Here is a 27,392-nt window from a genome sequence, read left to right as displayed (position 1 = left end):
GAGGGCGACCGTGGATGTCAGGGCAGCCCGGGCAGAATTATAGGATTGGATACAAGGATATAATGGTGCTGTTCACCCGCCTACCAGACACCTATGTTGTGAGAGCATCCAAAGGGGCAACGGAGCAACATGCTACACCTCGGGTCTCTCTTCCTGTTCCTTTAAAGCCCATGCCATCTTGGGGGCCCTATTCTAACCCTAATCACCTTCAAGTATCGTTAACGTTAAATGTGTTAAGTGTCCAGCACCCGTGTGCATAGGGGGCATGTTGAATCCATCTGCTATATGGACTGCAAATTCTCATCCTACTAATAATAGCCTTTCTTCTGTCCAGGGAGCCTACCTAATACTGTGTCTTTCAGCTCGACTCTGACAGGAGAAACATCCCCTCCCAGCCTGCCCTCTCTCCCTGAGAGTGGCTCCCTTCCAACGTTCTCCAAAATAGCAGTTCTGTATTGCTCTTCCGATTAAAGTCAACAAAACAGCATATGATCTTCCTATTACTCAAAGGTGAAAATAACAAAAATGGGTGGAGGGAAGGAAGAAAATTAAAATCAGCCGCCACGCCGCAGTTAATATTTGATGTGTTTGTGTTTATTTCCTCGCAGACTTGTGTTGTTGTGTGAATGGATATTCTTGGACTCTGTATCAGCAGGTTCTGCCCCATTGGATTCAATCAACTGCAGATCGAAAATATTTGGGGGGAAATTGTGTCTGTAGTGAACGTGGATGGACACTTCCTCATCATTATTCCCTGAACAAGGGAGAATGAAAGCCATTTGCAGCATTAACATTGGTGTGGGTGTTATAAGTCATCCAGAGATGATGTGAGACACGAGGAAGGTGTGCAGAGGTTACACACACACACACACACACACACTGCACCACGTTATATAAGGGGATTTTGGCATCTGAGGGAGTCTCAGAACTAGTCCCTGTAGATATAAAAGGACAGCAGTTATTTTGAATTTTAGAATAATTTGTGTGTGGCTTAATGTCCTTGACAAAAAGCAATACATTCAGTTGCCCTATAAATTAGAGGTCTTGTTTTGGTGACAACTTAAAGAAGATTTGGCCAAGGACAACATTGTGGGTGCGATAGGCAGGCGTTTGAACTAAGAGAGAACTTAGGAACAGAGGTGACACTATTCACCATCTTGGGGGGTGAATATTGGCCTAACAGGTAACAGACATGAACTAATTGAGGACAGGGAGAGAGGAGTTGTAACTGGCTGTCCCTTTGTCCTCCAATGGCTTCAGACTTCACAAAGACATCGAAGGAGGAGACAAGAGGAAGAGAGTGATGAGCAGCCCTGCCCATGACCCCTGCTGTCCCTGGTGACTCGCGTGCTGTGGCACAGACTGGATTGGTCTACCTCTGAGCGGCCAAGATGGAGAGGGACCTGTTGAGTTTCACCATGGCGATAATGAGGAGGCCACCAGTCAGCAGGAAGGTGGGCCAGAAGAAGGAGAAGAGGAGTGTTTGGGGCCCATAGAGGCGCCGATACACAACGCTGGTCTCAACTTGAGGTGAAGAGAAGCAGTAGAAAGCCTGGTGCTCGTGGAAATTGGCTCTGACCTTCTCCACATCAGCCAGGGCCATCTGGTAGTTGTCCAGGTTGCTAGGGATATAGGAACACTGTGGGGGGAAAGTAAGGATGCTTAGGTTCTTAGATGCTCACTTCGAAGAGGCTCAGGGTGAGGCTCTAGGGTATGAGGAAAACAACCAACCAAACAAACCAAAAAGCTTGGACTTGGGGGTCAGCCCCTGTAGAGCATGGTTGGTGTCTGTGTGTGGGGGTGGCTTTGGAGCCACTCAGCACAGTTGGATGCAGGGCTCAATTGGAGTTCTGGTTCTGTTTGCTATGAAATCGTAGGCAAATTGTTCATCCTCTCTGACCCTTTATGATTTCATTACTGAGATGGATCAATAGTGTTACAGTGATGGTCTAGAGAATCATGACTTAACACAAGTCCAGGGACAAGGGGTTTCTATAAGTGAGCTCGCGCAGGTAACAGCAAGGAGTGAAACTAGGCAGGTAGCGTCAAGGCCTGGTGGAAGGGAGTGAGCCAGCTACATCCAGAAGGGAAGTCATCACTCCTATGGACCAGAGACACTACGCCATCCACCAACACATCCAGCGAAGCCAGAAAACCCTATTTTACTGCAAACTCCCAGGATTTCAACACCCTGGCTAAGATCCAAGCAGAAGACTCTTTGAAGTCTAATCCTGTGTGAACCAAAGAAAATATGTTGGCAAGTGGCTCTGTGACAGACTCCAAAGGAAAGAGAGAAAGTGCAAAAAAGAGCTCCAGGCAGGCAGAGCACAGCACACAGTTAAGCTCTGGCACTGATGGTTGCTATTAGGAACCTTCTGGCCTGTTGAGATGATGAGACCCAGCTGCAGAGACAGCCCAGCGTGGAGACCTGGCTTTTATCTTCCCGTGCCAGAAGGACTGGATGCTGCCTGGATGAACCTCAAGAGATACTTTGCAAGGATGGACCTCTCTACAGACCTGCAGAAGAATACTTCTGGGGTGCCCTTCAGCATAAGCTCCTACCCTATGGGGTACAGGCTCGGGGGAAGTTGAAAGTTTGAGGACCATGTTCTAGTAAAGTCATATCCAAGGTCAAATATGTAAACCTGAGGCCCAAGGGACAAGTGTTAAGTTAGCATCTTCTCTAGGACCCTTACCTCCCAAGCCGCATGCTCTGTGGGCACCTGGTCCAGCAGCGTGGAGATGCTTCAGTGTGTTGCTAATGTCAGATAGGGGAGCTGCAAGCAGGCACAAGTCCCCAGTGAGCCAGGGAGAGCTGAAACTTCCAGAGAATCTGGCCCTCAGAGGTGCTGGGCACTGCAGGGTGTTTAGAAGCAGGACTGTCACTGGCTAACCTTGCCCACTGAGCACGGATTTCTTTGTAGAGCCAGATAGGCCCAGGTTCAACCACAGCTTCCAAGCTGTGTGACCTTGGCAACTGGTACAATCTCTTAAACCTTGTGAAGTCATTTTTAGTGGTGTCTGCCGAGAACATCCCTAGGGATTAAACTAGGAAACTTATGTAAAGCACTTAGTGAGAGTCCACATCTTATAAGCTCAAAAAGTGGAAGAATTAATAATAATAATAATAATAATAATAATATTGTTGCCTTACCTATGAATTAGAGTAACTGCAGCACCTTTTGCCTGCTTGCAGTTCCTCCAGGTTCTACACTCTTGATGTGTTTGTCATGACCCTCACCAGCAGTTTCCTCTCCAGGCCAAGGCAAGACCTGGGACCTTTTACCCCATTCTGCCTGCCCTGGTACAACCTTCTCTGAGTTCTCTCCCTGAGCTGAAATGATGCATCCCTGCCTCTAATCTGAGGCTTCACTTTTGTTAGCGTGGACTGCAAAGAGCCCCTTCTCCTTTGACTGAGATTCAGGGAAGGAGACAGAGCAGGTTGTGAGGAGGAATGAGAGAGCCTAGCATGTCCAGAGGCTTGTTATCAACCCGGAGCATCAGCCAGTCCCGCATCCTGATGCTGGACCCGAGAGTGAAATGTGCCTGACCGTGCCAGCAGGGCAGGCTGCTCTCCACTCTCTAGTTGTGGTTTGTGGGTGCTATGGTTTAACAAGCCCCTCCTTTCCTCACTGGAAAAGAAGTCATACACACTGTTCACAATCCAAGCAGGGTCTAGACTAACTTCTGGCTCCTCTGGGCTGGCAGCCTTAATCCAATGTGTCAGGAGAATGGTGCCATAGCCACAGTTTCTCATCTTTGAAAATGTTTTTCTCACTCCTGGAATAAATTAGAGTTTCTAAAGATGCCAAAGAGACAGCAGGAAACATTGGTAGAAGCTAATCCTGATGGGGCTCCGGGTTCTTGTCCCATAGAGTCATGCTAACAATGGCCACAAGTCTGGCCTCTATGCGCTGCCACCCCTAGCTTCTGTGCCGGTAGCTGACCCTACATGGCTTCTGGCTGTCTTTCCAGGATCTCTTGAACGGTGACCTTGGGCCTGAAGTAGCTTATAGCAATAACATCCAACCTTAGATCATCTGGGGAGCTCCTCCAACTGATTATACTCAGGGGTTCTGTCTCAGCTGGTCTGGTATAGAACTCTGACTTCTTTTAAGTCTAGATGGTTCTCATACATAATCAAAATTGAGATGCCCAAATATATGCTAATATTAATTTAATAGTTATACAGGAGAGGTTCTCAGGAAACAGACCTTAGTCCCTTTCAGCCACTCCTGGCCACATGTCCCACTCCATCAGGTGGCATTTGTGGAATCAGTCTTCCAATCACTTCCTTTGCCTAGCCTTCTCCACTATGCCCATGCTAGTCCCACCTCTGCTGGGCCTCCCTCCTCCCTGTTTCTGTCACTACAGGATCTGCCTATTTTGAAAAGTCTGATCCATCACTACTCTGTTCCGGTTCTCACTGCCAGCTAAAAAAATCACCCACTTCCTTGAGCCCCATTTCTCTCTGCCGCTCTCTGTGGCACCCCACCCCTCACACACACACAAAACCCCACACACACAACACACACTCAATTAATGTTCCTACATATGATCTCTCCTCTTGAGACCCATGAGCCTGATATGTGCAGGCTCAGTGGTTGTTGAATGAACAGGGACGTGAAAGAAAGGAAGGGAGGGAAGGGGACCAACTTGTCTGTTCAGTAGAGAGGGTTGTGGTGGTGATGGGGCTACAGGTTTGAGGGAAACTCTCTTAAATGTTTGTTATGGGAGTTGCTGTAATCCAGGCTCCAAGGCGGCCCTGGGATTTATTCAGCTCCACTGTTGGACTCGGTTGGTGGAAGAAGTGACTTCTAGTGACTGCGTCCCCTCTCTGGGGGCCCTCCACTTGTCAGCACGGGGCTTTGCACATTTGCATACAGCACTGAACTTTAGTGCAGCAGTTCTGGGTATGGCATTAGCACCCACCAACAAGGGTGGAAACTGGGACCCACAGGGCCTCAGTGACCTTCCCCCAGCTGTCAATGAGGGGCAAATTCAAACCACCCACATCTGTCTGATTCCAACCCTGAGGATCCAAGGCTGACTTCTCATGCCAGCCAGAAGACCCCATTCAAGTGGGTTAATATATCTTGGCTTTTAGGGGTGCACCCACATACTGAGACAATGGGGATGTTCTATCAGGAACTCACCAAGGCCAGCTGGCCTGGGTCTGAAAAAGCATGGGATAAAACCGGACTTGCTGAACATAATGGACAATGAGGACTACTGAGAACTCAAGAACAATGGCAATGGGTCTTTGATCCTACTGCACATACTGGCGTTGTGGGAGCCTAGGCAGTTTGGATGCTCACCTTACTGGACCTGGATGGAGGTGGGTGGTCCTTGGACTTCCCACAGGGCAGGGAACCCGGATTACTCTTAGGGATGATGAGGGAGGGGGATTTGATGGGGGAGGGGGAGGGAAATGGGAGGTGGTGGCGGGGAGAAGACAGAAATATTTAATAAATAAAAAAAAAAGAAGAAACATGGGCAGCTGGGGACAAGCTCACAGATCTGTCGGGGCTAGTACCCAGTCCCCATTCGTTACCTGTTGGTTTTGGTCCCGAGTGTCCTCTGTGTGATACAACATGGCCCACTGGCCCACAACTGATACGTTGACCCAAAGGCATGGGTACCGGGGCACCTTCTTGCCCTCCAGCTCATCGTGGTCCTTGACGTTGGCTTCAATCAGATGACAGGTAGATTCTTGGGTCCACACACTGGGGAGACAACACACACACAAACACACACCTTAGAACTAGGGTGACACATGCCCACTGGGAATCCCTGTTCCCTTAGAGTCTTTGGAAAGGCCCAGGGGCTGGCACCTTCATCATGCCATGAGCATGTAACGCTGTCTAGGTCCATGGCCCCAGAGTCCTGGACTCTGGCGTGAATCACAACGATTTCAGACGAGTTGGCTCTTGGGATTTTTTTTCTACATAATGGTTCTCTGCCCTTGCTACCCACCCCATGCCTAAGAACTTTTTAAAAAGATCCCCATGACTGAATCCCATTCTAGAGAAAGCAAGGCAGAATATCTCAGGAGCTTGGACCCGCGCTCTGGCATTGTTTAACATACTCATCACGGGACTGTGAAGAGAGACCAAGTCTGAGACCCTCTTCCCCATATCATCTCCTAGTCACAGGTGTAGATGAAAACCTCAGATGGGATAGGTGACTTTTTCGGGGAAAGCACAACACCTGAGGCAAGGACTGAGGGGCTCCAGAATCTCTGCCCTTTCCCCTAAAAAACTGTATCAGGGGCTTGATATGGTTGGGGCTGGAGGGCGGCAGCACAGCGCTGAAGAGGCACAAGCCTGCTCAGCAGCCCCTCATTTGGGTGGCACTCAGGCCTGGCCCGACAGTGGTGACATTGTAAAGCAGGAACACACAGCAGGCCCAGGGGAGGTCAATAGGCTCTTCAATGCCTAAGCGAATGGATTGTGACTTAGCTGTCTGTATCCTGTGGGAGACCCGCTGCCAGACAGGAGAGGGTTGTCAGCAGCCAGAGTATGCCCAGAAGCCTCCTCAGCCAGGACTGGGCTGAGAGAGCACTCAGGGACTTCACAGCTCTTCTTTAAAAGCTGGAGGGATGACATGCCAAGGAGTGGGGTGCAAGGGCATGGAGCACTCTCCAAGATTCCTGCCTAGAGTTTGGGGGACCAGATGTCAGTTGAGTAGAGAAACTCCCTACTTATTAGAAAAATCCAGGCAAGTAGAGGGGTGCCCCGCAAAGTGGGAGTCCATCTCGGAGTCATGTGTGCAGACTGCTGCCAGTCTGCCGTGATCATTCTCCCCCATGTGGCACACTCTCACTGGAGAGTTGTACCCTGTGGCTGTCACCACCAGGTCCTGGACCAGCAAGGCACTTACTTTTCTGCTTCTCCAGCACTGGAACCTATTAAGTTGAAGGATGCGAACTGCCCTGCCTGTCCAGCTTGCTGAGAAGGGTCAAAGGTAGAGCAGGTAGAAAAGGCTGGGGTTCCTCCAGGCAGAGGGGAGGTTCCTACCTTTTCTGGTAGAGAGGCAGCACCGTGGTACCCAGGATATAGTAGGTGATGGCAGCACACACTACCATTGTCACCCCCAGGCAGAGGGCTCGCGTCTCTCCGCGCTTCTGGGCCATCACCAGCTTCTTCCCCATAGCCACTGGGGGCAGCAGTCATTTTTGGCACCGCGGAAGGCAAAGAGAAATGAGAATAGAAGGCAGGTCGGGTGAGAGGGATGCGATCCAACACCAGCATCGCTCTTATTCTGTGCGGAGCTTGGCAACTTCCACAGGGCAGCACCCTGTGGTGCAGGCCCCACCCTGGCCCCAGGCCGTCTGCTAACAGCCAGTGATTAGGTTTTCACAACTCAGAACCCATTATCACCAATTATCTCTCTGGAAAACTGGGCATACTTGTCAGGGATTCCTCGTGGTGACTTCTTCCAGTGAGCCCTCTGAGACGTCCAGGCATTAAGGTTAGAGTGTGGGAGTTCAGAAGGGCAGGAAAGGGAAGCACCTGTTTTAGCGGGGTCCAACCCTGTGACTTGGCCCCACAGCCACCACCTGCAATGTCCTGATGGCTCACCAGCCTTCTGGAGTGAGTTCTAAAAGAAACACCAGCTCCTGTGCTCAACCATGGATTCTGTTTAAATGTAAAATATAGGTGGGGATCTGGGATTCTGTAAGCTTAAGGAGAATCTCCAACAGGAAGGAGGATGCGGACCTTTGATGTCCCACATGGCCTAGACAGGAAGAAATGTTTCAGTGATTAAAAAGAAAAGGATTTCCATTAGAGTGTAGGGAGACTGTCCCAGCTGTGAGATGCTAAGTGTGTCTCAGGACACCTTAGATGGAACTTTCTATGGAGAAAATTCACCCTAGATCTGGGCTGGATTTAGGAACATTGGGAAAGAGTTAAAGAAGAGCCTTGTGTGGCTTAACCATTGGGGTGATAGACTCTTCCTTAGAAGGACTGAGGATAGAGTTTATTTGGGGGGGGTTGTAGAGAAGAGAGGGTCTGAGGTCATCAGACATGAGATCAAGTCCTGGCTTCACTGCTTAGCAACCGCGTGACTGTAAAAACAAGAAAAATGGTACCCACCTCAGAGTTCCAGTGCGACCTACCAATACTGTTGAGCGTCACAAATTTGCCACAGTGGAACCCTCCATAAACAGTAGCTGCCATTAACTGGGGAGTCAAAAAAGCATGGGGCACTTTGCCAGGCCTATCTGTTGTCCCTCTACTTATGACAAGTGACCAGACTGCTCCTGGTCCCCGAGCTGGCCACTGAAGTGACTCTCAGACCTGAGTCAACATGCCAGGTCCTCTGGTGCCAGAACTCAGAAGGGCATCAGAGGAGGTAGGGGTTTCTACCTCCCTAACCATGCCATTGCAGGCTGCCCTCTGTCTCCCACCATCGCCCCTCAGTTCCAGCTTCCAGAAGCCCTTGTAAACTCTCTGGGATGCAGTACTCACAGTTCACTGGGTCTCCACTGGCAGATGGTTTCTCTCCACCCGGTCCCCCGCCCCCACCCCAAGTCAGGCTTTAGCAGGAAGTTTGGTCTCCCAGTTGGTCTCCAGGGAAGCAGTCTTCAGTCCCGGCTGGGTCGAGCCTCCATGCCCAAACATGGTCAGGTCTGAGCACACAGCTTGCCTCCGGGACAAAAACTCCACAAGCAGGTACAGAGCCCTGAAGCCCTCAGCTGCTGCTGGGGACTCTGCCCCTGCGTTTCCCTGAGTCTCCTGGGAAACAGATGTCAAGCAGCGAAACCCATTGCCCCCCTCACCAAGACCCATCCTTATATATACAGAAATGTTTCTTCTACGCTCCATCTTCCATCTCTCTGGCTAGCAGGGAGTCCAGGAACAGGAAACGATCTTCCTCGTGTGGTGCAGGGGAGGGAGGTATAGGGGTTGGGCTTCTCACTAACTCTGATCTATCCAACCCAGAGTAGCCAAAACTTCCCTGCCTTTGTCATTGACATCCTGTGTGACTCTGAATAAGTCAGCACACCTCTCTGGGCCTCCGTTTTTCTCACGTCTATCATTAACATTTTGAAAACTTAACTTTGTTCAGGATTGTGGTGCAGTTAGAGATGGAGGAATCCAGAGACGGGAGGACACCCCACCTTTTAAGGACCACTGGCACTGAGGCTGGGAGTAGGGAGCCCCCTGGCTGCTTCCAGCCAACTATCCAGATCCAGGGTCAGTGCCGTGTTGGGAATCTCCTATAGACCACCTTTGTCTCATAGGCAGACACTTGTTGCAACCCAAAAGACAACAGAACATCGGTACTGGGAGCAGACCTGCTTCTGCACCCCAGGTGCTCACGAATAAAGACTGGAGTTAAAAGTTGAGAGCCAGGCAGTGATGGCACATGCCTTTCATCCCAGCACTAGGGAGGCAGAAGCAGGCGGGTGGGTCTCTGTGAGTTCGAAACCAGCCTGATCTACAGAACTAGTTTCAGAATAGCCAAGACTACACAAAGAAACTCTGACTTGAAAACTATTTTTTAAAAAAGTAAAGTTGAAAAAGCAAGAAAAACAAGCCACACACACGCACACACACACACACACACACACACACACACACACCGTGATGCCCTGATATGCATCTGCATGGAACTGAGGTCTGCAGACTTGATGGCTAGTTGGAAGTTTCTCTAGTTGATGTGCAGATCCGAATTAGAAGCTAGCCCTCCCAGTGGCACATCCCAGCCATCCCTGCCCACCAAGAGGCTGCTCCAGTACTACATTTGTACCTGTGATGATATGTTCCCAGCCACCTGAAGTTCTGGAGGTCACCTTTGGTGTCCCCAGCCCCAGCTCAGTGTGTGCAGCTGAGATGTTCCTGCCCAGTGAGTGCTCTCACTTCTCACAGAAGCCTGCTGCCTGATGATGATGAGGTGACCTGGGGCCCAGAAGGAAAGCTGTCACTCAGGGCTCTTTGATGCTCTGGTGGCAAGCACCATCCCATCCCCCTTTTCTCAATGACTCTAACAAGAGAGTTGATCATCTGTTTCATGGGCCTAGTACCAAATGGAGATGTACATAGGGTGTTTGTGAATGCATGTATGGGGTTCCTGTGTGGTTTATGCATATGTATGTGATATGTATGTGTGGATGGATATGTGTGGTGTGTGTTATGTGTTTGGCATGTGTGTGGTGTGTGATATATTCATACATGTGTGAATGCATGTATGGGGTTCCTGTGTGGTTTATGCATATGTATGTGGTATGCATGTGTGGATGGATATGTGGGGTGTGTGTTATGTGTTTGATATGTATGTGGTGTGTGATATATTCATACATGTGTGAATGCGTGGAGTCTGGAGTGGGACACTGATGTTCTGCTCTATCACACGTCACCTTACACAGGAAGTTTCACGGAGCCTAGAGCTAGGAGGATGGGCAGCATTTTCCAGCAAGCCCATGTCCCTGCTGCTTATGGTGCTAGGTTTACAGGTATGCACCTAGCTATGCCCAGGTTTTTACATGGGTACTGGGGTTTTGAACTCAGGCCTTATGCAGGTGAGACTTCTTACCCTCTCAGTCCTAAAGACAGGGATCTCTTAAAGTATGGGAGACAGGAAAATTGAGAATGAGGGGGAAATATGAATACGAGAGAAATCCTTAGGAGAAGATTTTTCCAGTGATGGCCCATTGTCCCTTCAAGGACCAAAAGCTTTTTCCTGGAGCCCTACAAAATAACTCAGAAACTTCTCCCTTGGGAGAGAGATGTGGGCGGTGATTGTTCTTTATGAATGTCAGTGAAGGGCCTGTTAATAATCCACGCAGTGGGTGAGGAGACTTTACACAGTTGGGATTTATAAACACTGTGGAGCTTCCCAATGGGTTCTTTTTTCCTTTTGGAAATAGAACACCTGCTGCCCTCAACTGAACCACAACCAAAACGCAAGGGCAAGCCTCGCTCCCCCTCTAGAATAAGCTAGTGAAAATCTCGGATCCTAGCTGAGTTTGGAAGGGTTAGGGTTAGTATGTGTGACAGGCGGCCACGGGTGAAGGAGACAATGGTGTCATGCCTAGAAAGTTTGATGGTTCTTGGAATGTCAGTGTAGTGAAATGTTGGAAAGAAAATGCCCCCCATAGGATGTGGAATTATTAGTAGGTGTGACCTTGTTGGAGTAGGTATGGCTGTGTTGGAGGAAGTGTATCACTGTGGAAGCGGGCTTTGAGGTCTCCTGTGCTCAAGCAACACCCAGTGTTACAGTTCACTTCCTGTTGCCTCTGGATCAAGACATAGACCTCTCAACTCCTTCTCTAGCACCATGTCTGCCTGCATGCTGCCATATCTCACCTCATGGACTAAACCTCTGAAACCGTAAGCCAGCCCCAGTTAAATGTTTTCCTCTCAGAGTTGCCGTAGTCACCGTAACCCTTCACAACAATAAAACCCTAACTAAGACAATCAGAAACCACGAAACACCTCCAACTGTATCCTTCCAACAAACTCTGTGATAGTAAGTACGAGGCTCACAGTGGTACTCTGAGGTAGAGGCTTTCTACCCATTTTTAGGGATGTAGCTGAAGCTCATTGGGTTAAGTTGCCCGAGACAAGTCACCTGGAACCTTGTTCTGTCCTTCTCCAGGAGAGAGATACTTGTGCCATCCCCCCTGCATGACTTTAAAGACTGGGAGCTCATCCAAGAGCCTGGCACAGTGTTGAAAGTGTGTTTTCAAGAGACAGTCACTCCGCATACCATCTATGCCCCCTACAGAACAGTACTCATGGCTCTGCTTTAGCCTGGGTGGACCTCTGTCACTGCCCTCTCAGACAACAGAATATGCTGATGGGTGCACTGCCTGATCACCAAGGCTGAGTTATGCTTAGGCCTACAGCATCCCCTGGGCACCCATACCTCAGGAAGCTGAATACAGGTTGCAGGCAGTTAATATTTCTTTCCAGGCATGAAGAGTTATCACACCCAAAGAGGGTTGCAGTCCTATACTGGAGCAGAGTCAAGTCTGCTTGCTGAAAGCCTTGGACCACAGAGCAGAGACAAACTAACCCTCTGGCTCTCTCAACTCAAGATCTACAAATCCAAGAGCAGAGGAAACACACGGCTCATGCCTCTGGGTATGCTTTGAGTTGATCTGCTGCACAGTTGTCATAGCAAGCATATAGTCAGGGATTTTAAATAGAGTGGTCCCTGTTGCTGGTGGCAGAAGGACCATGCCAGTAGGGGGTCAAAGTCTGAGATGACTGCATTTGTGGCAATGCAGAGCTAGGAAACTCCAGATCTACCCTCCTATTCACTCGCACTGCTGCATGTTTGGAACCAAAGGGCAGCCAGGAGAGGGTGTTTCTATTTACTGAGCATCTACAATGTGCCATGGTACAGGCTATTGGTCAGCTCTTCATGGCTGATAGGTGTGTTTTGACTCCTGTGTTCAGAAGCTTCAGCTCTGATAAACTGGCTCTGTGGCCTGCAGGGCTGTAATGAGGATGCAGTGCAGACTGGAGCATGTGGTGGGAGGGGGCCGCTCGTGAGGGACAGGATGAGGGACCGGATGCAAACAGAGAAAGGATCCAGGAACACAAGGATGATACACCCTTCAAAAGCACATTCAGGGTGACCTACTTTCTCCCACAAGGTCTTGCTCCCTAACATTTCCACCACCTCCCTGTAGCGCCATCTGCTGGTGACCAAGCCTTCAAAACACAACAAACATTCAAGAATCCAACCAGAATACAAACCTGTATGGAGCACAGTCTTCCCTTCTCTGAAGGTCTGCTTTTTGCTGCTTTAGATATTCATTGTATAAACATAAACAGAAAATATTTAACAGAATGTTCCAGAAATAAACTATTAGTAAGTTTTAAGTAGCTTTCATTCTGGCATACTGCTTTAATTACTAGTAGTTATTATCTCTGGCTGTGGCCTAATTTATAAATATAACTTTGTCATAGGTGTGCACGTATAGAGAAACCCATTCTCCATGGAGTTCGCTGGTCTCTGTCGTCTCAGGTGTCCAGGGAAAGTCTTGCAAAGTACACAAATACACATCCATTCCTCTCAACAATCCCCACAAAGACCTGTGTTTTCTGTCAACACACAAAACCGGTGATTTTCCCAGAATGGGATGTAATAGGTCCTGGTCCTGAATCTGTGCCCACTGACTCAACAGCCCCTCTGTCACCCATGACTCCCATGAGAGCGGTTGCCAAGAGGATCAGTGTGTCTCTATGGCAGTGGTTCTCAACCTTCCTAATGTCGTGACCTTCTAATACAGTTCCTCATTTTGTGGTGACCTCCAACCATAAAATTACTTTCATTGTTACTTCATAACTGTAATTTTGATACTGCTATGAATCATAATGTAAATATCTGATATGCAGGATGCTTGATATTCGAACACTATGAAAAGGTCATTCGACTCCCCCCCCCAAAAAAAAAAATCAGTTGCAATCCCCAGGTTGAGCACTACTGCTCTCTGGTGACTATGCAGCTGGTGTGCAGCCCCCCTCAGACTCTTTTCTGATTTGGCATCTGCTTATTTATGTAAGTGTCTTTGAAGCATCTAGCTACCACCAACCTTCGTGAGTGAGTTCCATAAACCAGCCAGGTCTGGAGCCTCTGCCCAGTGTGCATCATTTTCTGAGTGCAGCAGGCAGAGTGAAGCCAGTGGCCCCAGGACAGACACCTCAGGGTACCCCATGCCGAGGCTCTGAGTACATTTTTGCTGCTCCAAATATGATCAGTCTTATCCTTTGTAGGAAGTCAAATTGTTAAAAACTACAAAAAAGAAAAGAAAAAGAAAAAAATCATGTACTTGAAAGAGAGCACAGTGGTCTCCCCTTAGCCATGGTTTTGGTCTTGGTAGCTCCTCTTCTCCATGGTCAACAGCAGACTGAAAATATAACATGGAAATTTCCAGAGATAAATAATTCATAAGTTTTAAATTACTCTCATTGCCTTATATCATCATAATTGTCCTATTTTATTGTTAGTTATGGTTAATTTTTTTCTGTACCTAATTTACAAATTAAACTTTATCTTAGATATGTGTATATAGAAAATATTACAGCACGCATAGAATTTGGTACTGTTGGCCATTGCAGACATCCACTGGGGTCTTTCAATTCATTCTCCACAAATAAGGGCAACTATAGCAAAACAAAAAACAAAACAAAAAAATTATAGGAAATAATTAGGGGAGAATGTTTGGAAGGACAAAATACCACAGCAGCATAATTAAATGTCAATATGAGAACTAAACATTATGACAAGGCTTGGCAAGCAGCCTGGGGTGGCTGCTCCCTAGGAAGTGGAACCTCTTTTTCTACCTCGTTTAACCATATGTCCCTCAGCCCCATTTTCCTTCCTTCATGACCAGGTGTTTTAGCCTGTGGTGCTATTAACACAATATTGTTCAACACCTTGAACACCTTCTTTAGGACAGGAAGAGCACGGCCAAATTCAGGTAGGCTGAATGTGTAGTAACGGCTGTTCCCTGTTAGAAAATTTCCTGTCTTTGTGGGAAAGTTGGAGGACAAAGAGTGGGGGGAGAAGATCAGATGTGGTGGCAACCTCTAGGTGGCATGTGTCCATCCATGCTCGTATGACGGACTCATGTGCCCTCCCCTTCCATGGCACATGCTTTAGGTAGTGTCACATTGGCCAGGATGCATCCTCCATCACCATGTCTCCACCAGAGCGCAAATTCGCTAAGACCAGGGACTACCACTTTTCTTATTCTGTATCAGATCTTGAACTCCTGGGAAGATACACCAAGCTCCCTGGAACTTGGAGTGGCGGTAATCTTCGTGTTACCGAATGCTGTCATCATTCTTGTGTGTACAGCAAAAACATCTTCCTAAGGATGTTGCAGTTTCCATTGCGTGACCAGCCCAGGATAGGAGTCTTCCACGCTGCGCTGGTGGCTGTTTTAGGATGTAGGAGTTGGCAGCAGCAACTTAAGGGGTTTTGTTTCTCCTCACGGTTTGGGAGATTACAGCCCATCACAGTGGAGAAAGTGTGGCATCAGGAGTACCAGGAAGCTGGTCACATAGAGGGCTCTGTCAGGAATCAGAGAGAGATTAACACTGGCACTCAGTTTTGTTCATCCTGAGACCCTAGGCTATGGAATGTTGCTCCATATATTAGGTGTCTGTCTGTGTCTCATAGTACGTTACTATGGTGATTCTAAATGAAGTCAAATTAACCATGAGGATGATTCATCCTGGGAACAATGGTGTTTTCTTCCTTGTTAGTGTCTGGTAGAACTCAGCAGACTCGTTTAACCCTATCCACCCAGGCCACACTAACACATATATGTCATTTCTCATGAACTGACTAACACAAAGTACAATGGATTTATAAGACTTTATTACAGGACCCAACTCAAGGACAGAACTGAAAATACCATAGAGGTATAAGAAGTCAACACAGTGGTAACTTAGTCCATTTTTTAAATGTTCTGTCAAAGCACCTGAGGGTGGGACCGTATAAAGAAGAGATACATATCACTGAACCCTGAAAGCCTAAGACTGGGTGGCCCCATCTATCGGTCTATGATGAAGGCCTCCTTGCCTGTATTGTAACATGGTGGATAACATCATTGTAACATGGTGGATAGCATCATTGTAACATGGTGGACAGCAGCGAGAAAGAGAAGGAGAGGAAGAAAGAGAGAGATGGGGCCAGGCTTACTTTTTAAAAATAAGATCCTGCCCTTGTGAGGTCTGTCTGAGGTTTGTAGAGAGAAGCATTATTAGTCTCTTTCCACAGTGTGGCCCCTGGTGACTTAATAACCTCCCACTAGACTGTATCTCCTACAAACTCCACCACCTTGGCATCTGCATTGAGGACTAGGTTTCCAATACCTTTGAGGGAACACACTGAACGAACATCCAAGTTACAATAGGTGGGACCTAAATGAATGAATGAATGAATGAATGAATGAATGAATAAATAAATAAATAAAATGGAGGACTTGCCTGCTCCTAAGGAATTGAGGCTTTTATTACACATTTAAGAAAGAATACAGTAGTTGCAGAGACATCTGGGATCATCCAGAGTGGACATGACCAGCAAGGTAGCTAACACAGGCCATTTGAGAGGGGATAGAGAGGGGAGAGTCAGGAGCCAAGAGGCCAGCAGGCAAAGAGGCCAAAAGATAAAAGAACTGGTGTAGTCAAAATGGCTGAATTATATAGGAAGAGCACCCTGGGGAAAGGGCAGCCCAGTCCTTGGAGTGGAGAAGTTTAGGGTAGGGAGCCCCAGCCTAGTGTGAGCCAGAGTGGGCGGGGCATGAACTTGCTAGAAACTGAGGAATTCATCTGTCATGATGACTTGCAGGGCTCCAAACACAAGCAATGCCACACTGGGACTCAGACAACAAAGTGGATCTCTCCTCTTCTGCTTCACGGGGGCCTCGGGCAGTGCCTCTCATTGACAGGGAACCCTGCTGGCCCCTTAAACCAGCCACTCCGTGGTGGCACTGGCTGGAGATTCCTGCATCAGGAAGGGCTGGTGTTGCAGTTGGATCTTGCAGATTCCTTGAGAGCCTCTGTGAGGCAGGACTAGAGTCTAACAGATCATAAGGAGCTGGAAATCTAGGACTGGGAGAGTTTATACCTTTGCAGCATGAAGATACACAAACAGCACAAATGGAAACCATTTCCTTCCTCTTTTCTCTTTCCTGTCTTTGGGGAGTTGGTTCATCATCACAGCACGTGGTGAGCTTTATCTTGATCTTAACAGATACCTCAAGTTGATGTGGTCTTTAGGCAATGCTGAGGAAACCCAGAGAAGAGAGGAGCCATCCATGTGCCAGTCAGACCAGCATAGGGGATGGGGGAAGGAGAGCGAAGTCCAGAATTAGCAGGGGTTCTTGAGAGGGTTCTGCTTGACCTTACCCTCCTGGGGCCTTTCTCTGTCTCACCTGATTCCTGAGTGAGCTTTTCCTGAATCTCCTCTTCCGATCACTTGATCCTACCATCTGGATGTAACTGTCAATAGACAACAGATTTCTCCTGTAGCCTCTCTCTCTCTCTCTCTGCTTGGCTTCCAGGACTGAGAGACTGCAGGGGTGTGGAGCAGATCTGCAGGGCACACACATCTAACAGCCAGACTCCCCTGTGAGCTTTGGCAGCATAAAAACCTACAAGCAGGATTGATCAAAGAGCCTGAGCCCATGGGGAATCTGCAGCCCCCATAGACAGAGGTAAAGGCTGCAAGTTCTACAGGCTTGTATATCAATATTAAAGTTAAAGTTGTTCCTTTGTAGCCTCAAGCAGGTAAGCACTGAGGAAACCTAGGTTACGTAGCCAGGGCTTCATTGATATCTGCATAATATGTTTACACACCCCAGGTTATTCCTCTGTTAATAAAGACCAGGCCAGCAAAGCCAAGATTCCAGGACAAAGGGTTTCTACCATTTCCACACTAGGCCATGTACCATGTGTCATTTTCGATATACTTATACCAATTTATGTCCTTATAGTGTGGATGTGAGATGGGCCAGTGCCACATATCTTTGTCCCAACAGTGGTCTCTGTACCTTCAGGTTCTGCATCCAGGGACCTGGGCTGATTAGAAATACTTTAGAGGTAGAAATCTTTAATAATTAAATAAATAAATAAATACTTTGGGGGAAAAGATCCTTGTGTATGAATTTTGCATGGGCAGATTTGTTTCTTGTTATTATTCCCAAGTCCTGCAGTGTGACACCCTCGCAAAGCATGTACAATGTGCAGTATGAGCCATGCAGGCAGGAAGCAGGGCCATTGCATAAGAGGACTGTGGGCATCTGCAGATGTGGCTATCAGTGAGGTCCTGGAGCTAATCCCCCCCCCCCAGACACTGAAGGAAGGCTCTGCTTGACACCATTGCGTTTAAAAGAACGACAGATACTTCATGCCAGACTTAACTTGCTTTCTTTAAGCCACTAGCATCCATCCCTCATATGCATATCAATAGAAAAATGTTTCATCTGTCCCCAAATTTTCCTTTTTAAAGGTTCAAAGGAGAAAAAAAAAAACCTTAAAGACAGTTTTCTCACCCCCTGTCAATCAGCAGGTTGTTCTGCAGATATATTCATTACCTACTCGTGGAATGCCAGCCCCGGGCAGGTCCTTCTACAGCACGCGGGCTGATGACTTTCTCAATGTGTAGTGTTTGCATTCAAAGTTAACAGGTGCACATTTCAGGGAAGTTGGTAAACACAGAACAAAAAGAATATAAAAATTAATCAAGCGCAACCAAGGATACCATTGTCAGTGTCGGTGGGTTATAGTCTAAAGATACAAAGCCTTTCTAGAAACAAATTCAGGAACATGTTGTATGCAGTAGACTGTGTAATTGTATATGTGTTCTCGGTTTAAATAGAGACACACTCATGAAATGCTATCTTACAAAATAGTATTTCATGCTTCTGGAAAAGTCCATCTTCTGTGTATGCCTACAATATTCTGTTGTTTTCCTCTTGTGAGACACGGTGGCTGTTTTTCAGTTCTACTGTGTAAACTACTCCTCAGTGACAACCTTAGAGTGTCAGGCAGTCGCTCTGATCATTTCTGTCTGACAGACTCCTCACAGCAGGGATCAGGAGCAAAGAATACTGCTTTCTAAAAGGTTGCTGGCCCCTTGTCTTTTTCAGGAAGTACAGGTTCCAATAAGACACACACTTTACTAGCAATCTAACAGAACCTGAAGAGAATGGGGAGATTCAAAGCCGCTCTTCTTTGAAGCACGGGCTGGAACTCAACCCTGACTCTGCAGTCTCTTGGGACTATCAGAAGCCAGCTGGGACTCCAGGCCTTGCTGACTCCTAGATTGCACCCTCACTTCTCTTTTGTAGATTCCTCTGTCACCCAACCTCTGAGCATTGACAAAGGTGTGACAGGCACTTCCCCAAACACTGGACTGAAGCCATGTCACTCTATCGGACCCCATGAAGTCAGTTCTTCAACAATCCTCCTTTGAAAGATGGGGACACTGAGGTAGAGACAAACCCTTTCATGTCTGAGGGAGTACTAGCTGGTGGCATACAGAACTCCTTGCTCTTGCTGTCTGAGAAGTCCGAGAGAACATTCTTTGCTCAAATTTGCTGTGGACACAAGCTTTCCAATGCAGTAGCCACTACCGAGCCTTGACGTGTGCAGAGGGAATAAATAGATTGCATTTTAGCTCAGCTCAGCGGAAACAGACACATGTGACTAATATTAAGACAGACTCTTCCGAAGCCAGGCCTTGGAGCCCCACTGAACCTCTGTCTGAAGTAGGATTGAGCTGACCTGATAGTTTTCACCAAGCTTTGAACTAGGGTTTATGCCCCAGGGCCATATCCAGGGTGGGTGGTGCTGGTGTGCTTCCCAGGATTATCAAAAGAGACACTCCAAAGAGACTTTTTAATCCCTATTGTTATACATCAATGAAAACTTCTGTCTGTCATCCATAAGTCATAAAAATCACTCAGCAAGCTCCAGGCCTCACCCCACATCGTAAATACTGTTCTGACTTCCCTGGACATTTCTCTGGGACATCACAAAGCAAATTTGAGTCTTGCCTCCCCTCTGGAACCTTCTCTAAGGAGGCCAGTGGATAGGTATTGGAATCTGTTTCTTAAAAGTCGTCATTTTCTGGGTGTTTTCCTCACGCTGGGTACTGTGCTAGGCCCAGCACGCTCTCACTGTAACCCTACAACAATGACCACAGAGAAGAGTCCCCTCTCAGGTCTATAGACCAAAAGCCAAGATCGTGGTGTGAGAGCTAACCTGAGCTTCACTGGGCCTGGTCATGTGATTCCCATCGAGCTGCAAGGGGAACCGGGTAACGTAGGCCCTGCTGACAGTTGTTTCTCACATGAATGGCTCTTGCAAATGTTCCAAGGAAAAAATCTCAGATTCATTGGCCAGTCAGCCACAGTTGCATTTATCTGTTTCTTCCCTGTGCCTGTAACCCATTCTTTCATTCCTTTATTTCTAGAAGAGAAACTACAGGTCCAGAAAATTTAAAGGATTTAACTAAGGCCACTGAGCACATCCCATGGGCTGGAATCCCAGACTGAACAAACAGAGAACATGGAGGACACACTCTTATTCTGAGCTCTTTAATTCTGCTTCCTAACCAGCTACTGTGTTGGACTGTAGATTGTATCCCTTTGAACTATGAGCCAAAATAACCCTTTCCTTTCTTAAGTTGTCTTTTGTCAATCATGTGGCCATAGCAACAAAAGAGTAACTAGGGTCTGGAGCTGTGACTCCACAATGAGGAGGGCTTGCTGCTCTTGAAGAAGACTACAGCACCAGGAGATCAGATGTTCTCTTTGGGGTTCCACAGATATTCCCACTTACAGCCACACACACATACGCACGTGCACATATATAATTTAAAAATAGAATAAATCTAAACAAGAAAGAAATGTATTGACATGGACCTCTCGGCTTCTCCTCTTCCAAATACACCGCTTGGTCTCTGCCTCCAGTCTCTCCTCCGCTCTCAGCCATCCCTCTGGGAAGGAATAGGGAGCTGAAGCTGAAGAGGCAGGAGGCAGAAAGGTAATACAGATCGGAGAGGGGGGCAGCTGAAAGAGAACAAGAAATCCACACGGGCCCTATGTCCTAGAAAATTTTCTTGTAGTTGACACGTGAAAGTTTTGGAGCAGTTTCCACTAGGAAAAAAAAAAAAAAACCCACCAGAAGAGAAATACGAGATGCGTAACTGTGAATTACGATGCGGTCTTCTTTTTTGTGTGTCTGTGGGAAAGCAAGCCCTTCATCGCTCCTCTGTTTAAACTCCACCGGCAGGCTGAACTGTGCTTCTTGGCTGTAAATCCATACAGATAAACTAGGCTATGGGTAGAGTAACCACAGCCTCCCATAGTCCCTTCTGGTTCCATATCTTCCTAGAGTGCTGTCTCAGTCACCCATAGTCATGTGATGATAAACTCCAAAACTTAGTAATAAAAATGTTTTGTGATTTTTTTGGGGGGAGGGGTGGTTCTTCGGGTTGGTCTCCCCTTAGCAGGCCTTCACCTTCAAAACTGCTTCACTTTCAATGAAAAGCAAATGGTACACAAGGAATATATTCTAGTGCTGACAGCACAGCAGGGAGACTCTCAGTTTAAATGGTACATCATACATTCTATGAAAAGCTAGCAAAAGTCTGATGGCTCCCAACACACACACACACACACACACACCTGATTATTCAAGGACACAGAGGTGCCTGTCACCCTGAGCTGCTCATTCTACTCTGTAAACATACACAATTACTGTCATGAAACACACACTCCAGCTTTGGGGACTCTGTTGCACTGTGTGTCTCACACACGGGGCCAGGAGAAAAGAGGTAGCGGCTCTCTCCAAATGTCTAAGGGCATGAAGAACCAAGGAATAGGCCGAGTTATGGCCTGCACACTCTGAATGCCAGGGACATTCTCCTTTGCTGGTTCTGCTTCAGGGCTCTCAAACACAGTGAGAAAATGGGAACACGGCTCTAGGAGTGGGTTTCTTGCACTGCTCAGTCCCTGAATGCTGTAGGAATTGAGTGGGGAGAGGTAAGAGAGACTGTTGAAAACAGCTCCAAGCTGTGGCCCTACCGTGAGCGGAAGGCACAGCTCAGCTCCCTCTACCCAGCATTTGCTGTAGTCCGGGATTGATGATGAGGTCCTGAGCCTGACCACAAACATGCCAGAGAGGTTTGAATTAAAGCTCTCTAGAGAAGAAAACTCAGCTTCCCTTTGCGCTTTTTAAAACCTGCGTTTATTTTTCATTATAAATAGTTAAGTGTAGTCTCAAACTTTGACACAAATTAAAAATCATCTATAACGCCACTCTTTAGTGAACGTGCTGTGTGACTTTTAGAATCTTCCCTTCTGGAATAGTCTCCCACTTATAAATGGTTCTGTTCCACATGGTTGCCATGGCAGAATATATCTGCTATCCATTGCTGCATGACAGAGCACCCCAAAACTTACCAGCAACAATGGCTCATCAATCTGCTGGGATCAACCCAGCCAAGATGAACTACCCTATCGTGTCAGCTACCTCCCTACCCATTATTTTTTCCTCTTCCTAGTCATATCGCCAGTGCTCTGCTACCCACCTCCTTCCTTGAAGGTCCTTCCCCCATGCTCCCTGATAGGGGTAAATATTTCTGTATTTGGGAGCAATGAGCAGGGAGGTGGACAGGATGGTAGGGCAGTTCATCTGGGTGAGGCTGATACCCAGTGGGTTCACTCACGCTCCTGCAGTCATTGCACTTGGGGGGCCAGCCTCCTCTATGAGGGTGGGCTGGCTGCTTTCGGCTGGGCTAGGCCGTGGGTGTCCTGTTGAACTAGACAAAGCTGTCCTTATGGTGACAGGATCTAGAGGCAGTAGGAGAAGAGGCTAAACGTCCCCTTGAGGCCAAGTTTGAAACTTAGCTTTGTTACTTACACTGCAGTCTATTGGCCCAAGCAGATCACGAAGCCAGCCCAGGAAGATCACCTGCGGGCAGAAAACCTGCACAGTGCAGCAGCTGTTTTTACCATCCCCCCACCCCACCCCACCCCAAATCACCGCCACAAGTTCCGTGTTTGTTTTTAGAACAGTTCTTCCTTATCAATGCAAAGCATTGGTGTCATTATTTTTAATACTTATATAATGATCGGGAGATAAACAGGCTACTGCTTATTTAAACATCTCTTTATTCTTTAAGCAAAGAGGAAAAATTACTTCCAATCTTCTGCTCATAGGTAGGACTGCAAAGAAAACCTGACATAGTTATTTCTGTGGTTCTGGTTGTTCCCCTGGAACTGGCTCAAAAAGCAGAGGCAGAAAGAGCAAATGGCATTGTTGTTGCTGCTTATTTATTGAAATTTATTTATGCCCAGTGCATCAAATGAATATATCTGTGGGCTCAAATGATTTTTTTTCATATTCTCTGTACATTTTGCCTACCTGTGCTGAGACACTTTGCCTGGCAGCCTGGGCATGAGCATTGCTGCAGACTTTCCAGATTCCCTGCCTCCTCCTGCTGGCCTGGTGCCTCTGGCCAGGGAACTGAAAGGAAGCAAACTAATGGACCCTCCTTTGTGAAAAACATCCGTGATTCTGTTCTCCAAATGTCAGAACCGTGACCGGTATACCCTGACCCAGGAAGTAGGCACCCTACAAAGATGGGCTATCTTAGGGTGACTCTGGCATTCCTCCCAGTTGTACATGAAGCTCCTGCCCAATCAAGATTCCAAGCGAGCTCATGAAAACCCCACACAATCAATGACCACAGGGAAGGGGAGCCCACCTTCAGATGCTCACTTGGGTATAAAGCATGGTTACTCTCCATGTCCCATAGCATCAACTACCAACAGCCAAAGGTACTTCCTCAAAGATGATCTGTCTCCTACTTCCTCAGGTCCTTATGCTTTGAAATACTAACCCATCAGAAGAGTGTCATGCTGTGTTCATGATTATTATGTCTTCCTCTCAGATAGCAAACTTCAAGTTTTTTTGGATGATGGCTAGAAGATGGGCAGGTCGGGGTACCACAAGCAGTAAAATGGGGGAAAAGAGATTTGAGTATTTTAGAAAACACTATTTGAGTGTTTTAGAAAACACTGGTTCAAATTTTAGGTGCTGGAAGGTTCTCTACCTTTGGGCCCAAGACACCTGGTTCCTTTTACTGACGCTGACTGACTGAGTGGCTCAGCTTCTCTGCATTATTTGTCTTGTCTCTAAACAATCACCAAAGTTGCAAAGGGCTATTGTGAGGACAATGGCAACTTAGGACAGATAGTGATAATTGCAACTACTGAGTTTTTAAAAAGTCACTTGGATACAAAGGGCAAGTGGTCCATTCAAGGTAGAATAGCTGGAAAGGTAGAATAGTTCAGTAAGGGCCAGACCCACCCATCCAGACTGGTATCCAGAAAAACGATATCCATCCTTTCCGCGGTCCATTCTTCCTGCTTGGCTGCAGAGGGTTATCTCATAATCTGTCTCCTTCCTCATCTCAAGGGCCTGACCCAATAAGGATGCTGCTACCACCCGTGTGCAGAGAAGCATAGGCCCTACACATCAGTGAGAAGGCCAGAAAGGAGACATGACTACCTGCCTAAGTCTCTGGTGTGATTCTCCTTGGGAATCAGCTGCAGAGGATTCCTGGGCTGGAGACCCCAAACAAAGCCGAGTGAACAGGGGACCAGCTTAGCAACCTGGACCTGGTGCCACCTTAAAGCATCCCTTGTTTGATCCTGTGTACTGAGCAACCTGTGTTGTTTCCTAGATCATGACAAACCTAGCATGTGACAAAACCCAGTGAAGAAATCCTCAAGGCAGCTCAGCTCTGAGGGGAAGCAGGGGAAAACAGCCTAGGGTCTGAGGGCTGCTAAGTGGGAAGCAAACAACTAAGGAAGGAAGTCATAAATTCTGCAGTGAGAAATGCCAGGCCCAGGTGCCTATGGGAACCCTACACCCCAATGACAACCAACGCCTGTGATAGGGATGGGAGGAACATTTGCTAACTTAACAAGGGACACGAATTTGGAGAGAGTAAGGACCGTACCCACATTGGCTGATATCTTTACTTTCCTTCTGTTGAGAAATAGAAAACTGTTATCATTTTTAAAATACTACAGAGGGGTTGAGAGATGAAGCAACCACCTATGACCTGCCCTTTGGGCACAGTAACTGCTTCTGTATCTGAGGTTCTCCTCTAGCCCCATCCCTTCCCTTGCAGTTCTGTTGTTTTCAATGATCCTTTTTGGTTTTCTTAATTGAAAGGAGAAGGGGCCATCTCCTTTGACCGTGTGACACATGGAGGCCAGATGGGGTGCAGAGGGATGTCACAATTGGTGTGTGTAATATCCAAGCTGTACTACTTCAAGGCCAGCGCCCTTCAGTAATGACACTTAGCTCCAGGGCAGGTGTCCTGCACCTACGATGCTGAGGCTCGCTCTGGGAAGTTACTTATCCGGGGTCTTGCAATGGAACAGCAAAGGTTAGGAAACAGGCTGACCTGGCTGCGGAGCCCATGGTCTTAATCTGCCTTAATCTCTATGTCTCCATGGGCTCTCGCAGTCTTCTTTTCCATCAGGCCCCTCAACTCCCTCTAAACTAATCTTCTACCCGTTCTTCCAACATCCCATTCTCTGTCTGATATCAGAATGACTGTTTTTTTTTCTTTTTCTTTTCTTTTCTTTCTTTTTTTTCTTCCTGCTATCCATAGTTCCACCTAAAGGCAGCTTCCTCTGGGAAGCCATAACTGGTTTACCCCCAGCCTGGAGGAGCGCCCTCTTGTGGCCCAGGGCTGAAGCTGCCTTTTTCCTTTGTCTCAGTAAAAGACTGTGGCAGCAGGCAGTGGCCAGGCTGCTTGTTTTCTGCTATCTCCAAACTCCTGCACAGTACCTGGAACGCCACAGAGACTCCATTTTTTGTACAGACGATGACCCTGGCCAGAAGGCAGAGAGCAGGTCTTGAGAGTGACCCTCCATTTTCCCACTGCTTTTCAGGAGGCTGCAGAGTCATGATCTGCTCTCACCACCTCCTCCCATCTCCTGCCCGATTTGAAGACCCAATCCAGGTTCCCGCCATATCTCTGAGGGAGCCTGCTCCTCCAGCCCATGGTTTCCAAAGACTGCCCTGGGGTGCCCCAGTTCTGAGAAAAAAGGGTCTCTGGCCATAGTTTCAGGGAGATAGCGCCTGGAACAAAGTTGTTGACTTGCGAGTGTTCATGCTTTGGGAACCAGCGCGCCTTACTTTTCACAGGTATAGAACCACGCATTGCTTCATGATGTGATGAGAATCATTCCAAGGAACTCACTAGTTTTGTTACAGGGGAACTCACCAAAGAAGAACACTCATACATAGTTTATAGCCCGTTGAAAGTCTTTATTCCAGCCAGCTGGGACCACACCCAAGTGTTCAGAACACGGGGTTCTTTTCTTTTTTTTTAAGGCAAAAAACCCCTCATCTTGACATCTCACTTGGCAACTTGGGGTGAGATGCAGGAGGAGGTGCTTTGCAGAGTAAGCAGTTAAAAGCAAGTAGTTTTACAGAGCCCAGGATAAGGGAATAGCTGGAGGGCATTCCACACTAATGGGCAATTTTAGCAAAAATTAAGTTGGCTAGGACATCCTGACCTTTGGTTCCTAGAATAGAGTTGGGTGGTTTTCCATGGGATTCTCCAGCAAGGAGATCAGATTCTAGTTACACCTGGAATGGCCTCAGCAAGAATACAAGATGGATGATCCTCTGCACTGTCTTACCTGCCCACCCCCCCACACACATTCCATACTTATTCTACAGGCATGAGTCAAATCATTGACTGGCTCTGGTCTAGAGGGCATAGTTGGTACTAAGGACCATTAGCTTAACTGGGTTTATTCTCTCTCTGATGTAGTTGGCCCTGCAGCTAAAGATGCAGGGTCTGACTGTTAGCACATCAGGATAAGAATCAATGGTCCAGTTAATGCAGTAAAGTGGTCAGCCAAGGGGACCAGGTAAACAGAGACTGATACCAGTTATCTGATTTATGCCTCCCTTCTTCCTTTTCTTTAACCACGGCAAGGTTTTCCCTAATTACAACTGATTGGTTGGCATGGAAACAGCAGATTTCTCCTGAATCCATACACAATCTTCCTTGTTTCATCAAGAGAAGATCTAAGCTGCTTCAATTTTGCAGAACCATTTCTACTAAGCAGCCTACTTGCTTCTCTGGTCTGGATACAGAGTCCCCTAACATCCTTTAGTCCTGATCAACTTGTTTACTTACTTCTCTAAAGTTTTATCACTAACCATCAGAGTTGATGTCCCTATGTCTGTTAATCCAGTGATAGCAGCTCAACCAGGAGTGGAGCAAGAATGGGTGCTTTCCTGTTGCAGCCTGGGGTCCATGCTAACGTGTGCTCTCCTTCCCCATTGTATAAGTACACCTGGGGAGGACATGAACTAGCTAGCTCATATAGAAAGGACTTGTATTTTGGAATGCCGTTGAGGAGGCACATGTAGTTAATACATTTGAGCATGTGCACCAAGTGGTCTCAGGGGCCACAAACATCTCTGCCAATGAGAAGAGCTGCCCTGGAGAACGGAATAGAGTAAGCATTGGAGTAGTGAGGAGGCTTCTAGGTCAAAAGTCCTGGATACCAGGCAGCTCCCACCTTCCCGTAGGTCCCCCAGTGTTAGACTGTTTCCAGTTACAATTGCTTTCACTTGCTGATGGACCAATGGTCTGGCTGGTCCCTAACCCTATATAATGAGATCAAAGACTCAGGCACAGCCAGAAATCCTGACCAATTCCCAGCTGGGAGTTACTAAGCAACCTGGTGAACCTTGTCAACAGTAGAGAATATAGAAGGATCCCTGGCCCCAGTGCCAGTGAGGCCTAGAGCAGCAACACTTTTGGTACTAGTTGGGGTCAATCTCAAGGGAGAGAATGATGGTTGG

The 27,392-nt window shown here is 47.4% G+C and overlaps 2 protein-coding genes across 2 annotated transcripts in view; one reads left to right on the top strand and one right to left on the bottom strand.

Annotated features, from left to right (window-relative positions):
- Kcnip1 (potassium voltage-gated channel interacting protein 1) overlaps positions 1-27,392 on the top strand; it is a 380,756-nt gene that overhangs the window by 33,985 nt on the left and 319,379 nt on the right. The window lies entirely within an intron of this gene.
- Kcnmb1 (potassium calcium-activated channel subfamily M regulatory beta subunit 1) lies at positions 727-8,507 on the bottom strand. The gene is made up of 4 exons (XM_057774257.1): positions 8,475-8,507; positions 7,020-7,158; positions 5,555-5,726; positions 727-1,639 (listed from the first exon to the last, which is right to left on the bottom strand). Exons 2-4 carry the CDS (start codon positions 7,151-7,153, stop codon positions 1,373-1,375), a joined length of 573 nt encoding a protein of 190 aa, XP_057630240.1. The 5' UTR covers positions 7,154-7,158; positions 8,475-8,507; the 3' UTR covers positions 727-1,372.

Source organism: Chionomys nivalis, chromosome 7 (assembly GCF_950005125.1).
Source record: "Chionomys nivalis chromosome 7, mChiNiv1.1, whole genome shotgun sequence".
NCBI lineage: Eukaryota > Metazoa > Chordata > Mammalia > Rodentia > Cricetidae > Chionomys > Chionomys nivalis.
This window is presented reverse-complemented; position numbering and strand designations above follow the sequence as displayed.

What these genes read in the sequence shown, in the direction of transcription:
- Kcnmb1 (XM_057774257.1), bottom strand. Translation starts at nt 7,153, where the DNA reads ATGGGGAAGAAGCTGGTGATGGCCCAGAAGCGCGGAGAGACGCGAGCC. An exon ending in CTGCCTCTCTACCAGAAAAG is followed by an intron (nt 5,727 to 7,019) that starts GTAGGAACCTCC and finishes TTGTCTCCCCAG; the next exon opens with TGTGTGGACCCAAGAATCTA. An exon ending in CTCGGGACCAAAACCAACAG is followed by an intron (nt 1,640 to 5,554) that starts GTAACGAATGGG and finishes TTCCCCCCACAG; the next exon opens with TGTTCCTATATCCCTAGCAA.